The following is a 16,310-nucleotide window of genomic DNA, read 5'->3' on the forward strand; positions in this document are numbered from 1 at the left end:
ATGTTATGGAATATTCGAAGTGGCATTTTAATCATTGCATCAATTCTACAGCTATTTTTCTATTTAACTCCATGTTTATGTCTTAAATCGATACCATTATGGAATTGTATTCCAATTTGTTTCCAAGGTTTGATATATTTATGAATTATTGTCAAATAAAATTGAAATATTTTAAAAGTAGCTTAAAATTTAAGACAAAATATGATGAAGCAGAAGCAAGTAACAAAAAAAAAAGTGAAGTAGAAATGAAGAATAAATCAAATTGAGTAAATCAAATAAGCAATGTTAATTAAACACTAACATTAAAAGCATTTGTCAAATTTTCCACTGTTTTTTCTTTTGAGAAAAAAAGTAAATAAATTTTATAAAATTTAAGTTTCAATCGTAAAACAACGTGAAATTTAAACATTAACATTACAAAATATTTATCAAATTTTCTCTTGCCCTAATAAAATTTTATATATATATATATATATAATAAATTTTATGAAATTTCAGTTCCAATCGTAAAACAACATGAAGTATCGCCATCACTACCATTTCCGCTTATACCAATATCAAGTGGTGAAGACCATGCAAGACAACAAATTCAAGTGCAGCAGCAAAAGCAATACATTTCTGGTGAAAGTTATCCAAAGCATTTCAGTTCATCAGGTAATTTTCATCAACTCAATGATGTAAACATACCGGAACAACAACAACAACAACAACAACAACAACAGTATGAGGAAGATGAGTCATGGCAATCCGATGAACAGAACGGTGAACCAATCATATATATTGCTGAAAGTTAGATTTTAGAAAATTTCAACCAACTAAAAATATGATTTAAATAATTTTTAAAAGTAATGAATCATTAGTGCAATTAATAAAAGATTCACTTTATTGAACAGTAATGATGATAAGAAAGGTAATAAACAAAAAAATAATAATATTTGGAAGTGATTAATGATAGCAAACAATCTGTGCAATTGATAAATTATAATCAAAATTTTGATATGGTATTTTTAATTCCAAAAATTTATCAGATATAACTGGAATTAAAAAAAAAACGAAAGAAAAAGAATTGCGTACTAAATTGGATAATAATTATGAATAGATATAATTAATTGTTAAAAATAGTAAAGAAGGATTGAATTTAATTTAAAATGAATAATTGAAAATAATTAAAGCAACACCACATCCATATGATGAGATAATCGATGAAAAAAAATTAATATCAGAACAATCACAACCAGTATCAATGTCTAATCAATATGATATGGATTATTTATTGGAAGCATTAAATGATCTAACGACGATCAGTGCAACTTCCATGTATCCGTTAACGACCACAGATATCGAAGATACATTAGAAGGTAAATCAATTTGAATACAACATTTTAGCTATTCAATCTTTTTTCTTTAAATTTTACAAATTATTTGATTAAAAACAATTTCAGATTCAAAAAATAATTTACAACGAACATCATTTAATGTGTTAAAAAGACAAAAAAAAACAAAAGATGCAGTAAGTTGTAAATATATATTTCCATAATTTTATTATCTTTTTTTTAAAAAAAAAAAATTTGAATTTGAACTTAAAATCTACTTAAAACTTAAAATTAACTTATATTTTGAATTTCAAAAAAAAAAAAAAAAAAAGAAAAGAATTAAAATTGCACAAAGTTTTAGTTCAAACGAAATTATCCTGCAAAACGAGCTATATTTCCATCTGCTGTATGCAATAGTAGAAGACTTAAGAAGGTTATATTACAGGTAAATGCTATATTATACAGGTAAAAGTAAATAGCTATTCTTCAACATTTCAAATTAATCAATCAATTATTTTTTTGAAGTATAACGATGTATCATTTTATCACGGTTTACGTGTAATAGTAATAGCTGAATAGCGTAAACGTAAATGAGAATATTCCGAGAATTAATCGTAAACCAATCAATAAAGATTGATAATGCATGCTATAATTAAAAGACCTACGTTTTAAACAAGAAATCACGTAGCGTATAAGTTAAAGTGTTGCTTACGTTTTGAACAAGAAAGCACGTACGTCAACGCATAAGTTAAAGTGTTGCTTACGTTTTGAACAAGAAAGCACGTACGTCAACGCATAAGTTAAAGTGTTGCTTACATTTTAAACAAGAAATTACGCATGGTAGCGTATAAGTTAAAGTGTTGCTTACATTTTAAACAAGAAATTACGCATGGTAGCGTATAAGTTAAAGTGTTGCTTACATTTTAAACAAGAAATCACGCATGGTAGCGTATAAGTTAACGTATTGCTATGTTTATTATTTCTTTAACATTAATATAATATATCAATCAGATAACAGATAAGAACAACTCTAGTGATAATATTATAGAATGGCATATTTAATTTACAGGCAATAACAGATGACGTATCGGAATCGAAACGTAGAGTGACGGAAGCAGCTGAATATGCCTATCAGGGAATCAAATTTGACGTAATTTGTGCGGAAGGTGATTTTAGCTATACCATCCATGCAAAGAAATATTGTGAAGTCACGAAAAAGGATATAACTTGTTTTGCATTTCGATAAAAATATTTGAATTATAACTACGTCTCTGTGTACATCGGACGTAAAATTACAATTGCTTTCTCATATAAACGTAGAATGTTAATTTTTAATTACCTAATTGCAAGTTCTTTTTCACGTACGCATAAGAAACTGATCGTTTAACACGTCACAATCACAATGATTACGTTTTATGGAGTCTAAAATGCAAATTACAAAATTTTAATGATAATTGCAATGATTATTGGTATAATTGGATCATCTTTAAAAAAAAGGATGAAACGCATAAAATTCAAATAATCAGAAAGTTGGCGCAAATGTCCAAACTTGACAAAACCACTCTTTGCATTTCATCAGTTCAATTTACAACTCATTTCTGTACTATTGACCAGATTTAAAAATGAGTTAGAGATTGAAAATGAGGAAATATCACGAGAATCTGGAGAGGAACAGAATCAAATCTTCTCAGTGAGACATTTTAGCAAATGAAGATGTTACAGTTAAGAGTAAAAAAGGAGATATTGAATGTGTTAGGGAGAGAATAGGATTGATGAGTGATAGTGAGAGATAGCAGTAGGATAGATTGAGAGAGTAATATAAAGAATGACGACATATGATTGAGAAATGTTAGAGAGTGAGGGGAGATTATTTTTGTTTGACTTATTTGGTGTGAAATTCGAGAAGAAAAGTTAACTTTTCTCATTTCAATTCCTATTCAGGTATGTTTGATTATTGATTATTTTATTAGGAAAACCGGATCATTTCATTTCCGGTTACGGTTAGCATTAATAACACTCTTCTTTTCCGTTTCCCAAACAAAAATTTGATTTTTTCTTTTTCTCACCGTAACCATTTTGCTATAGACAACAGTGCTTCTTCTATTTTCTTTCTTTTTTTTTCCCTTTGTTTAAGAATATGTTTCACAGATTGGTGCTAAAATTTTAATAATGAAATTGTTTTTTTTTTTTTTTTTCTTTTTTCAGGAATATATTTTTGATTACAATGAATTTTATCCTTATTTTTTATCCTGAAATGAAAAATTTTATCCTGAAATGGCTCTTTTGAAAGCATTTCAAAAACAATCGGAAAAGAAGCCATGTCCTATATGTGGTTATCTGGTTACACGAGGATTGTATCGATCACATTTAAATCATTGCAAATTGCAACCTGATGATGATGATTGCACAGTATGTTATCAATATTTTTCATAAAACTTTATTATTTTTTAAATGCTATCCAAGTTTTATTGTTTTATTTATTTTTATAGTAATGAGACAGAACGATTGACAGATAAGAAAGAATGAATTAGAAATTTGGAATATGAATATTTTATATTTTTATCTCTTAACAAACGGTGATGTGATTAACATATTTTTCATATAAAAATTAAATTTTAGATCATCGCTGAAGTGTGTGCTAAGGATAGGAAACGAGAAGCTGTTGAGAGTTTAATTAGTTCAGAGAGCAGTAATGATTTGTTCGATAATTTGGATAATGAAGAGATATCAGAAGAATCAGTTGATAATAGGAATGATTCGAATATTGTCAACAATAAAGAAATTTCAACTGATACAAACGAACACAATCAAATGGCTGAAATTGTTATGAAAGAAGATATGCCATGCAGAACATTTAACAGTTTTGCTAGAAAACGCACGAAAAAAATTAAGGTATTATCAATGATCAAAAGAGAAGAATTAGATATTTGGCATAGAAGTTTTTTCAAAAAAAAATTATATGCAAGCATATATAATTTCACAGCTAAGCAAAGCAATGATTTTAGCAGCAGTGCAAATTTTTTTTAATATGAAATGACTGTTTGTTGATAATTTAGCTTTTCCCTTCTAAAACGACAAAAATGGTGGAATTTATCCAGAAAATTGATTTGTAGCTTGAAAATAAAAGTGAAATGGCACAGCCAAGCAAGACGATGGCTTCAGCAGCATTGAACGAGTATTCTGAATATGAAAAAGTAGAAAACAACCAGAATAAAACAAAGTATTTGAATAATAAATTGAGCTTTGTTTAATCTTTTCCTATATCACAGGAATATATTTTAGAATAATATCAAACATCATTTCATTTTTTCTATCTTCAACTTTAAAGAAGACAAAAATTTCTCTCTCCATTGTGTAACAATGATTAAAATTGAGAGTTCGAATAGTAAATCTATATAAAATTAATAAGTTTTATCATTTAGGGAGTTTTTTCACTGTAAAGCGACAACCAGCAATGAAATCAAATTGGAAATTCAAATGGAAACAGGACAAAATTTGCTTGATACTCTAGAAAATATTAAATCTTACCTTAATGTTTGTAATTGCGATCTTGTGAAGAATACTCAGATCCTAACATATGACAAAGATGCTACGATTGAAGGTGCACAAGTTGCTTCACCATATTATCTTACTTTATTCTACAAAATATTGAAACGGGTTCGTTTTTTTTTTTCTAAATTTTTGAAGTTTTTCTTTTTCTTAAATATATTTATGGGGATTTCTGAAAATAGTATTTGATAGTTTGTTTTATCAGTGGTAATAATCTCTTAATGTCATTGAATTTAATAAATATTTAAGAGTTGTTTTTAATTCTAAAGAAAATAAGTGTTTCAAACTGAGTTTTATAAAAAAATTGCTCTGCAGGTTTTGTGTAGTGGAAGACAATATGGTGAAGCACAGTTTTGGGGTGAACGTTTGCATTTGCTAGAGAAATTTATCGCACTATCAGGTATTTTTTTTTATCAGTTGCGGTATTTATGAATTTTTGTCCGTGTTCCTTTTTCCATCATCATTTACCCAAATTATCAAAAAAAAAAAATTCGAAGTACTTTTATTTTTTAGATGAAAGTAAGCAGTTGTTAATTCGATTGTTTCTTCGCAAAAGAAAATGGTTAATATCAGATAAACTTTCGTGAGTTATTTTGCTGTTTCATATTTTTCTTCTATTTGCCTCACATTTTTCATTATAAGAAAGCAATATAAAAGTTGTTCATCTTAAGATACGCCAATATCTCTTCATCTTTGAATCCATTATTCAATGAATTATTGCAAGCTGAACTTGTTGATTCAAGTTAGTAAATTTTACTGTTTGGAAAATAGCTCGACCAATTTCTTTTTTCTTTTTTTTTACCAAGAAATTTTAATTTTTTCATATTATCCACTTTTACCCACTTTTGATCCGTATTGTAATTTTTGTAGAAAAAATATTGGGATTTATTACCTAGTGTTTATTATTTAGTATATATTTATTATCTAGTATGTTTCTCTCAATTGTTAGTAAATCACAAAGATATTATCTACTGGAAAGTTTGTTTCAGGTCACTCATCACTACTTGAAATTGAAGAAGCCGTACATCTCTTACATGCTTCATCGTTAAAATCTGTTGCGAAGCACTTCAAATTAGATTTCAACAAAGGCAAAATTGAAATTTGTCGTTCACTTTTAAAATTTGCTACGCAAAAAAATGTTTTCGGAATTACTATGGAGAAACGAGTGCTGAATAAGTAAATGATTTTGATTTTAGTATCGAATCTTAATTCGATTTGTAAATCTTTTAATGAAAATAATCGGATATGAAAATGTAAATTAGTGTGAGACTAACAAGTGCTAAGATTTTTTTTACTGCTCGCAATTTGCGATATTGCTATTTTTTTGATCGGTTTTTATGAATTTAAAATTTTTCGATTTTCATTAGTTCTTGATTTATTTAACGAAAAATAAAAATTGTAGAGTGAAAGAGGAACTTGGCCCATGTTTTCGCATACGCTATGAAATTGTGGATATTTTTTCTGCGATTTTTACAATTTATTCACCAATGGATATGAATTCCGCGTTACTTTTCGATCAGCCTTCTATTAATTTACCCTCGCAATTATTGTAATTTCTCTTTCTCAATCATTTAAAGTATTAAAAAATGTTTTGCCGATATGCATTAGTGTAAGATTAGGCTTTATAATTACCATTTGCTATTTTAATTTTCAGATTCGTTTTGCTGCAACTTGGTACGGATAAAATTCGTTTTCCTGCTCCTTATAATTCTTGTTTGATAAATATTTATACGGACGCTGAGAAACTTTTCAGGTATTATAAAATATTCATTTTTCTAATTTTGTTTATTAAATAATTCTGCAATATGTAATTTGAAATTTGAAGCAACATTTTGTCTTTTAGGTATATTAAAGCAAAAGAATTGGAAGCTGAAATAGCTGATCTGATGCAGCGTGGAAAGTGGACTGAAATTATTGATTGCGCTAAGAAAGCTCGCATCAAATTTCAGGATGCCTATACTGTACAACAGTAAGCAATATTTTCAAATAATTTGTCCTTTTCATTTATTGCAACAATAAAATTATTAGAACTTTTCATTATTCCGTTGATTTAAATTCATTAATTTAGTAATAGTTTTAAAAGTTACAACTAAGCATATCTTTTAAAAACGATTCATATTTGGCATATACGAATTAGTCAATTTCATTTTCGATTAATTTATTAATTTTTCATATTCTGTGAAATTTGCAAAAAATGCATGTGTTCTGTTGATGTGGTAATTAATGATAGGTTTGGTTAAGCCAAGTAATTAAGTCCAATTTGAGTCAAATAATTAAAATTTTTCCCCTTCATGTTGCAGGCAATTCTATGAATCTTTAATTGATAGTCTTCGGAGATTCACCGATCTTCATGTATATGCAAGGTTTATCTTTCATTCTTTATAGTACGATTTTTAGACATTTACTTTTTTGAGTTTGAAATAATTCAGATATCTTCCTATTAAAAAAAATATAAAAAAATATCTTTCTATTTATCTTCCTATTAAAAAAATATGTAATCTCTTGTTTCGTTAAAATTTCTTGCTTTTATCAGGTATAGTTGAATCATTTTATATCCTTTATTTTCTTCCATCCAGGTGTATATCACATGGTGTTGATGCACTAGAAAAGGTCAGAGATTATGCTGAAGCTGTTGTATGGTTGGAATATATGTTGAATGCTATAGGTATAGTAATATTAACTATTTTATTTTATTTAAGTATTATTGAATTAAGTTTGTTCTTGATTTGTTGCTTTTTTTTTTGCATCTGTATTTTTTCAGTGATTGACTTCTTACGTGTTGTCATCTCACGTGTATTGTAGATTGAAGAAAAAGAAGTGTTTATTACTGTCTTAACGTTATCGCATATTTTCTTCCAATTTACTATTGTTCAGGAAACACTTAGATTATAAATAAATTTAGTCTTACAGTAGTTAAGAATAAAAGTTTCAATAAATGTAACTGTTCTATTTTTCAAGTCCAAATTTAACTAATGTCCGAAATGTTTGTAACCTTTTTTCTTTTTGCATGAGTTTTATGAAGTTATCTAAGTTTGTTAATATCCTATTGAAATTATATCTATTGTAATTTTTTCTTTTTTCAGAATTTAAACTTATTCTTGCTAATGCTCGAGGTGGATGGTGGGATCGATTAGCACTAAATTTAGATGCACATCTGAAAGATAAGGATGGTGCAATGAAAGCTGTTATTGCTGCTCTGAAAGATCCTGTTTTAGGTGACAAAGATCGTTTGTCTCTCCAAGTTTGTTCATTTTTCTGATGTTCATATTTTGATTTATTACTCATATGAATATGAATGTTTTGTAGTTTTATCTCTCGAATCTCCCATCTCTTTTACTTGTTAAATTCTTTTCAATTCTTTTTTTTTTTGATTTTTTATTGGTTTTAGGAATTTTTTGAAGGACTAAATTAGTTCATGTTGCAGGACAGAGGTCGTAAACTTTGTTCAGGATGGAAAGGACCTTTGGAAGAGGAAGATCTTGAAAGAATTAATATAAAAGGCTCTGTAGTGGGTAAAAATCTTGGCGAATCACGAATTAACAGATTTCTTATTAATAAGTGTGTTTTTTGTTTCAATAAAAAATTTCATGTTTCATTAATTCTTCAAGCTTATATTTTGCATATATCTGAATTTTATTTCAGAAATGGAGTATCTTATGAATGCAGCGTTGAAGAGGTGGCACTGGATCATTATTTAAGAAAAAAAGGTTTCAAAGAAGGTTTGTAGTTATCGTTTTTGATAATTTATCTATTTATAAATCAGTGCAGTGCAGTGTTTGTGCACTAAAAATTAAGTAATGGTCTAAACTTAGTCACAGTTAGAAGATATACTTCAAATTAACTAATCAATTTCAGTTTTATCAAGGAATAAATTGAAAATGAGCTTAAGTATGGGACATATTGATTAGGTTTGTAAGCTTGTAGACACGTAATTGAATAACTTTCTGTTTTGTTCGCCATTTTTTAAAGTTTTTATGAATTATTGTCAATGTTATGTTGTGTTTTATATACAGGAGTACATGCAGAAGGTGCAGTTTGGCATACCATATTTGGACTTTTATTTTACGACGTTATTTTTGATTCAGCTGTTGAAAATGTATGGTTTAGCGGAACACAGGTATGTGAGATTATTTTTAATGAATTTCTAGATTTTAAATTATTTTCATCTATAAGAAAGCATTTTTCCTTGATCAGGAATTAGTTGAATTGTTTGAAACAGTGAAGATAGTGAAGAATTAATTTATGAAATTTCACCATTATATGATTTATTCCTAGATGAATCCGGCGGACTTGAATAGCCGAACTTTCTACGTCAATCGACAAGATCTTTTCGAATTACGCTTTAAAGAGATTGAAGAAGGAGATTTTGATGATTTATTACTGGAAATGGAGAGAACATACAATAATAATTATGGAATAACCAATTCAGAGATCACATGGAATTGTTTTACTGATTTTGAACAAATTAAAGTTAGTAAATTTTTGTTTGTCAATTAATTGTTCCACTATTATTATGTATTTTCATTGTATTAAAAAGTTTTGATATATATTTTAAACATTCAAAAAAATTTTCTCGCGCTAATGATATTTCAATTGTACGGTTATTCCTATAAATTTTATCTAGTATTCTTAAAGTTTAGAGGATAGAAATAACCTATGCAATGCACCAAATCATGCTAAAATAAAATTAAATCAGTATGTTAAGCTTTATATTTTTTTTTATCTAGCAGCAGTTACCATCTTGGCATCTTTAAAAAGAAAATAATGACGCGGATTTTTTAAGCGTTTTATGATCTGTTGTCCAATAGCTGTCCTTTGCGCAATTATTCGTCGTCTCATTACCGATTATCGAAATTGTCGAAGTGGATTTCCCGATTTAACTATTTGGAATGATGAAAAGAAACTTCTAGCTGTATGTTCATTGTTAATTTTGACAGTTTTATCATAAATGCATTCTTTTTAATGAATGAATTTCATTCTCATATATCTTACGTTCATATTTTCGAACTAAACTCGTTTCTTTTATTGTAATATATTAAATATAATACTAGAAAGGAAGTATTATAAATTTTGTTTTTTAATTTTAAATCTTATTGCAGGTTGTAGAAGTTAAAGGTCCTGGTGATAAATTATCGACCAAACAGCGTTTATGGTTGAGTTTTTTTAAAAATCAAAATATAATAGCTCATGTTTGCCACGTTTCTGGTAAGCATTATTGTTGTTTTTTACTTTAAATTTGTGGGAATTTATTGTTATCAGTTGAGAAAATTATACTATTGGTGTTAGCAATGGCTACTTCATTTTGCATACACATATTTATTCTTATGTTTTTGTCATATTTAGCTTTTAAATTTATTTGTTATACCGACTTTATCATTCTAATTTATTCTATAGCATTGTTTTTTTGCAGCTCGGAATCCAAGAAAGCTTGACTGATAGCATTGTGCTTTGATTATCAGTTATCTTATCAAATGAGGGTGCATATGAAATAGTTTGTTATAGGATTTATATTCGCTTTCTTCAATTTTTATAGATTTATTTGCTCATCATTTTACAAACTTCAGCGCATAACTGTTTCTATAGTAATATTATAGTTTTATATGACAAGTAAATAAAAAGCCTTGAAGACAAAATTTTATATTTATTTTTGATCAAAATATTTCTTAACTCGAAAAATGAGCAAAATAATTTGCGAATGTATTGGTAATTGAAAATAGCTGAATTAAAACTGAAAAACTAATATTTCTCATCAAACACTGATTTATTACATTCAATAGAACAAATTCAAGTTTCATTTGCAATGCTTTTTAGTGATAACTGAAACTAATGTCTGTCACCAAAACCTTTTCCTACTTTTTCTCAATAAGACCTCAAAATTTTTTCTTACTCAAAGATTTTTTTTTTTTAAGATGCATTTTAATTCCAAAAAACTTGATTAAATTAAAAATAGAACATAAAAGATTTCTTAAATCATGAAAGGAAATATCAGTGATTAGCTTGTTTTTTTTTTTTTAATTTGGTCTTTCTGATTTTCTGACTATTCCTGTTGTTATTTCTGTATTGTTAATTTACAGTAAAAAAAAAAACGAAGTTACTTTTATTCAAATTGGCGACTTCTAATTTTTCTTAATTTGTTATATAGGATAAATGAAAAATCAGTTCCAAGCAAATTGTATTACTTTCTATGATTTCTTATGCAAATAATGTTTTGTGCATTCATTACTTTGTGATAAATGCTAAAAATTTTCTTCATACAATAAACGGAAAAAAAAAAAGTAAAATGCTAACAACGAATCGATAATAGTTTGTTTATACATTCTTTAGAGATAAATAAATCAAACCTTTTGTAAACTTGTGACAATCATATTTTTTTTTTTTAAAAAAAAATTCATACATAGTTTGTTTACACATGAAAAATAATTATGAGTTATCAGTCTTCTAATTCTTATCTGTCGAGAAATACAACCTTGTTTGTTTCTCTCTCGAGAAATGAGTGGAATGCTTTTAGCTAACATAAAATTTTGAATGACTAATAAATGTTGGTTTCATGTGAAATATTATACATTTTAATCAAAGTAAATGATCTATTTTTTTAGGATAGCAAAGATAGTTACTTATAAGTATGTAAATTGAGTTAAATTACAATGAAATAATCCTGTTAGAATTGTTGTAATGCACTCAAATACAAAATTATAATTTTTGAAGTTAAAGTTTTATTTATTCAAGATGTATTCACTAGGAATGGTTGTGATATTTTTATTGATTATACTATGGAATGTATCAATTATCATTAATTATATCCAAATTGATGATGATGATGATAATAATAATATAAAAATGATTGATGAACAATTTTTTGGTGATAATAGTATCACAAAACATTACAACAGTGAATATATCAGTAATGATTACAAAGATACTGGACCAAGAGGATTTATCATTAAAGAATTTAAGAATAAATCATTAAAATTTACGATAAATGAATCAAATCGTTTTAAAATTTCCTATCCACCAGCTGAATATCGTTTCTTCAGATCAATGATTAATCATAATCTCTGTTATCAGTATACTTTAGAATGCATTTATGTGAGTTTTCTTCTTTTTTGTTTTCTTTCCAATTATTAGGATTTTTTCGAAATTTTAATTTTTATTTCTTTCTAAATGTAAAATGCAATATTTGAAATAATAATATGTATTAAATAAAGCTTAATTCTTAATTCATATAAAAAAGATAGATTGCTAATATTATGAATAATATAATTTACAACTAATTAATATCCGAAATAATCACCACTGTTATATAATAAATCTAATTTTAAATAATTAAATCTAATTTTTGTAGTATCGATCGGAATATTCACGTAGCAAATTATCAATTGATGAGAAAACTGGTGAAGAATACAATCCGTGTCAACGATTTGTTGAACCATGTTTTGGGATTTCTGAATACGAATATAAAGCTATAAAGAAATTTAAAAGTTTAAAAGATTATTAAATTGTTATTATGTTGATTTCAGTTTTGTTTTGTTTGTTAAAAAATGTTTGACAATAATTAACGAAACATTCACTTCACGGTTTCCACTCGAAATGTGTCCATTTCGGCTTATTCCGTGCATCTCTGAGCCAAACTCCTCTAGCGTAAGATCACGTACGTCCGTGTAACTAACTGGCAATAATTGACGAAACATTCACTTCACGGTTTCCACTCGAAATGTGTCCATTTCGGCTTATTCCGTGCATCTCTGAGCCAAACTCCTCTAGCGTAAGATCACGTACGTCCGTGTAACTAACTGGCAATAATTGACGAAACATTCACTTCACGGTTTCCACTCGAAATGTGTCCATTTCGGCTTATTCCGTGCATCTCTGAGCCAAACTCCTCTAGCGTAAGATCACGTACGTCCGTGTAACTAACTGGCAATAATTGACGAAACATTCACTTCACGGTTTCCACTCGAAATGTGTCCATTTCGGCTTATTCCGTGCATCTCTGAGCCAAACTCCTCTAGCGTAAGATCACGTACGTCCGTGTAACTAACTGGCAATAATTGACGAAACATTCACTTCACGGATTCCACTCGAAATGTGTCCATTTCGGCTTATTCCGTGCATCTCTGAGCCAAACTCCTCTAGTGTAAGATCACGTTACGTCCGTGTAACTAACTGGCAATAATTGACGAAACATTCACTTCAAGGCTTCCACTCGAGATGCGTCCATTACTGAAACAATCATTGATCAATATCGATTGATCGATCATTACAAATTTCTAATTCATTTATTATATCTAAGCATATCTCTCTAATAGAACACTTAGCTATACTATGGTATGATACTATTAAAAATTAATTACTTATAAAATATGGGAATATGTGACGGAATGTAAGAATAATGGTTTTCTTATTTTTTTTCAAAATTATTTGGATAAAAAAAAAAAAAAAAAAAAAGGACGCACGTTCACGTTATTCACGTTACTTGAACATAAAAATCTTTCATGTGACAGTATATATTTTTGTTGTAGAAAATGCTAACTTTGGTTTAAAAAGAATTCCTTCATTCCCTTCTAATGAAATAATAAGTTTAAAAAGAATTCCTTCATTCCCTTCTAATGAAATAATAAGTTTAAAAAGAATTCCTTCATTCCCTTCTAATGAAATAATAACACAAATTTCAGGTAAATTAAACATTTTAAATATTTAAATGATTTAAATTAATAAAAAGGATCAGAATTGCTATCTTTGCTTCATTTTGGACACTTTTCTTTTTAAATAAATTAATTATAAAATTTCTTACGCTGTATATTGTGGAATATAACTTATACTATTACTTTTACTGTTAAAGAGTTCACCAACTTCAGAAATTTCTTAATTAAAGTTAAAAATTTTCAATCCTTCAATTTGTATTAATGCAAAATTGATTCAAAACTTTATACCTTCCAATATCGAAATTCATCATTTGAATATTTTATTAATGAAATATAAAAAAAGAGTGTGGAATGGCTTTTGTTTTTACCTGATTAATAATATTAAGTTTTTGTTCACAATAAACTAATACAACAATTACTTTACTGAAATTTTTATAAAAAAATAACACTGTTAAAGTATATTGAACTATCGGTCAATTGTTCTAATTTTATAAAGAATTCTTAATAAAAATGTAAATGAAACATAAAGCATTGAAAGATTCATTCAATAATCATTCCAACTTATCAAACATTCCCGAAAATTTCATAGGATCAAATGCAAATGTAAAAAAGTTGAAAATTTCTAACTCAACATTTCAAAACAAGTATTGGACAGTAACTTATGATATTGTTACTACTCATAATAAATGTCTTGCAAGAGAAAATTGGGTAAAAAAAAATGAAAGTAAAAGGAGAATAAAAGCGGGAATAACGAGCAAATAAATTGATAGACATTTTATAATACGATTATAAATGTTAGCGATCAAATAAAAAAAAGAAAGTAACTTCTCGCTTGCATCTTACGCCAAATTTTTAAGCAGTAGTTTAAAACCAAAAATTAATATTAGTAGAAATCAATGCGTAAATGTAGTTTTTTAGGTAGTTTGTAGTTTGATTAGATTTTGAATCATTAAAAATCGAGTTGATTTATTCTTTCCCTAAAGTTAATTATTTTATCATCAGTGCATAATATTTGTTCTTATCACACGAATATTAAAACTAAATTGAATTACATCGAATAATTAAGATCAGTTTCTTGCATAGTTAACAATTATGATTTCAATATAGAATAGATATAAACCATTTGAATAAAAATAATGAAAATTATTAACTTAACAGCATGGTAATTATTCTCCTATGTTTGCATATAAAAATTTTTTGAAACTCTTTTCAGATAATAGTTCCACTCTAGACTTTCAGTATCAAACAACTGATAAAATTTGAAAATATATCTGCTTATTGTCAAATTAATGTATACTTCAAAGATTAAATTGCTTCAATTTCAGTTTTTAGTAAACGATTCGGTTGGATACTTTTGATTCAAATATTTAATCAGGTAATCATCCTGAATGTTCAACTGATGACATCCCTCTACCACTTTTCTTTCAATTGCAAATAAATGTTCATCATTAATATGCGGTGCCATTCGATGTACACATTCTGCTAATCGTAAGACATATTCAATGTTTGTTCCACTGATTCCACGAGCTCTAAGTATCTTAAAAATGTATCTAAGTTGCAAAAAAAAAAAACGAAAACAAAACAAAACGCTAAAGTTAAAGTTAATTATTGATTAATCACTAATAAAATTTTTTAAGCGAATCTGAACTACTGAAGCAAAAAAAAAAAATGAGAAACATAAGGTTCATGTTATCACAAATAAAATTTCAAAAAAAAAAATGGAATGCAATTCTGTTTGCATATTTCGGATTTTTTATTGCAATATCTAAGCTTCAGGCAATAATAATAGTAAAATTTTAGCACTTGCAAAATTCATATAAGAGAAATTCTAAGAAGAAAATGAGATAATTTACGCTATGCACAATATTTTTCTCATCAGTAGGACCCGTGAAATAAGGATTCTCCACTTCAGCAGCTAAATAAACATTGATTGGAAAAAATGGATCACCATTATCTGGATAAAACATCACTTCTTTCCTCTGAAAATCAAAGAATTACATTTAATAAAATATAGAAAAGCATGATTTCTTTTAAATTACGGACAATTCTTTAAATTAATAAAGCTAACATATGAAGTTTTCCAATCAATGAAAAACGAAAACGAAATTGTTTAATTTTTTGCGAAAATTTAATTCAATTAAGTGATAAACAGACAAAATAGCCAGCTTTTTCTCGTATATCCAAATATCTAATTGTATCCGATACTTGTTCCTCAGCAATTTCATAAGCTAAACCCCAGCAAGAACCATTTTTATCTGCTACCAAGGTGACTGTACGACCGGGCTACAAAATGTTTCATTTTAACTTGTGCAAAATTCGCAAAAAAAAAAAAGGTTACAGGAAAAAATACATTTAATAATTGCACTACCTTACCTATTTTAAAACAATATCAACTTTGAAGAAGAAATAAATGAATGAAACATTTTAACTCAGTGAAATCAAATATAATATCAAAACAATTAAGCATCATAAGGGACATTAACGCATATCTTTAATGTCATAAAGATATGACGTGATATCATCTCTCTTACTTACAGGTCGTGGAAAAAGAACCAACACTGCTTGCTGTGCCTCTATGATCAGGACTAAGCTGCCAAAATCGACGTGAATAACCACGTACAACACCGGGAATGACGTTTCGATATGGGAAATCTGTATACCACAATAGTGAACCGTAACCAAATATCCACATCTTCCTGGAAAAAAAAAAATACAAAAACTTTGCTCGGAAATGATTAATAGGTCAATTTTTATTTCTACAATAATTGCCTTATCAGATATTTTCCAGAAAAATCATTCCTGTTGG

At 27.5% G+C, this 16,310-nt stretch overlaps 5 protein-coding genes across 5 annotated transcripts; 3 read left to right on the plus strand and 2 right to left on the minus strand.

The window, feature by feature from the left end:
- On the plus strand, nucleotides 1-2,559 carry Bma-grl-2 (Ground-like domain containing protein; the record flags this gene model as incomplete). Its single annotated transcript, XM_001893955.2, has 6 exons — nucleotides 1-127; nucleotides 499-789; nucleotides 1,173-1,358; nucleotides 1,443-1,510; nucleotides 1,675-1,758; nucleotides 2,383-2,559. The coding sequence occupies 6 exons, from the start codon at nucleotides 1-3 to the stop codon at nucleotides 2,557-2,559; spliced, it is 933 nt and encodes a 310-aa protein (XP_001893990.2).
- A 1,028-nt stretch (nucleotides 2,560-3,587) lies between these two features.
- Nucleotides 3,588-10,298, plus strand: Bma-fan-1 (KIAA1018 protein, putative; the record flags this gene model as incomplete). The annotated part of the gene is made up of 21 exons (XM_043082317.1): nucleotides 3,588-3,722; nucleotides 3,933-4,205; nucleotides 4,427-4,533; nucleotides 4,736-4,970; nucleotides 5,178-5,262; nucleotides 5,376-5,445; nucleotides 5,534-5,604; nucleotides 5,852-6,038; nucleotides 6,265-6,411; nucleotides 6,517-6,615; nucleotides 6,706-6,831; nucleotides 7,163-7,225; nucleotides 7,439-7,527; nucleotides 7,946-8,103; nucleotides 8,287-8,420; nucleotides 8,505-8,581; nucleotides 8,876-8,979; nucleotides 9,138-9,332; nucleotides 9,646-9,774; nucleotides 9,962-10,067; nucleotides 10,273-10,298. 21 exons carry the CDS (start codon nucleotides 3,588-3,590, stop codon nucleotides 10,296-10,298), a joined length of 2,616 nt encoding a protein of 871 aa, XP_042938251.1.
- Nucleotides 10,299-11,699: 1,401 nt separating this feature from the next.
- Bm17800 (Uncharacterized protein) lies at nucleotides 11,700-12,357 on the plus strand (the record flags this gene model as incomplete). The annotated part of the gene is made up of 2 exons (XM_043082318.1): nucleotides 11,700-11,948; nucleotides 12,205-12,357. The coding sequence occupies 2 exons, from the start codon at nucleotides 11,700-11,702 to the stop codon at nucleotides 12,355-12,357; spliced, it is 402 nt and encodes a 133-aa protein (XP_042938252.1).
- A 167-nt stretch (nucleotides 12,358-12,524) lies between these two features.
- Bm14112 (Uncharacterized protein) lies at nucleotides 12,525-12,922 on the minus strand (the record flags this gene model as incomplete). Its single annotated transcript, XM_043082319.1, has 2 exons — nucleotides 12,525-12,652; nucleotides 12,778-12,922. 2 exons carry the CDS (start codon nucleotides 12,920-12,922, stop codon nucleotides 12,525-12,527), a joined length of 273 nt encoding a protein of 90 aa, XP_042938253.1.
- Nucleotides 12,923-14,825: 1,903 nt separating this feature from the next.
- Bm3529 (ChaC-like protein) lies at nucleotides 14,826-16,196 on the minus strand (the record flags this gene model as incomplete). Its single annotated transcript, XM_001893957.1, has 4 exons — nucleotides 14,826-15,041; nucleotides 15,358-15,483; nucleotides 15,659-15,787; nucleotides 16,062-16,196. The coding sequence occupies 4 exons, from the start codon at nucleotides 16,194-16,196 to the stop codon at nucleotides 14,826-14,828; spliced, it is 606 nt and encodes a 201-aa protein (XP_001893992.1).
- Nucleotides 16,197-16,310: the final 114 nt, after the last annotated feature.

Source organism: Brugia malayi (assembly GCF_000002995.4).
Source record: "Brugia malayi strain FR3 genome assembly, contig: Bm_v4_Chr4_scaffold_001, whole genome shotgun sequence".
Taxonomy (NCBI): Eukaryota; Metazoa; Nematoda; class Chromadorea; order Rhabditida; family Onchocercidae; genus Brugia; species Brugia malayi.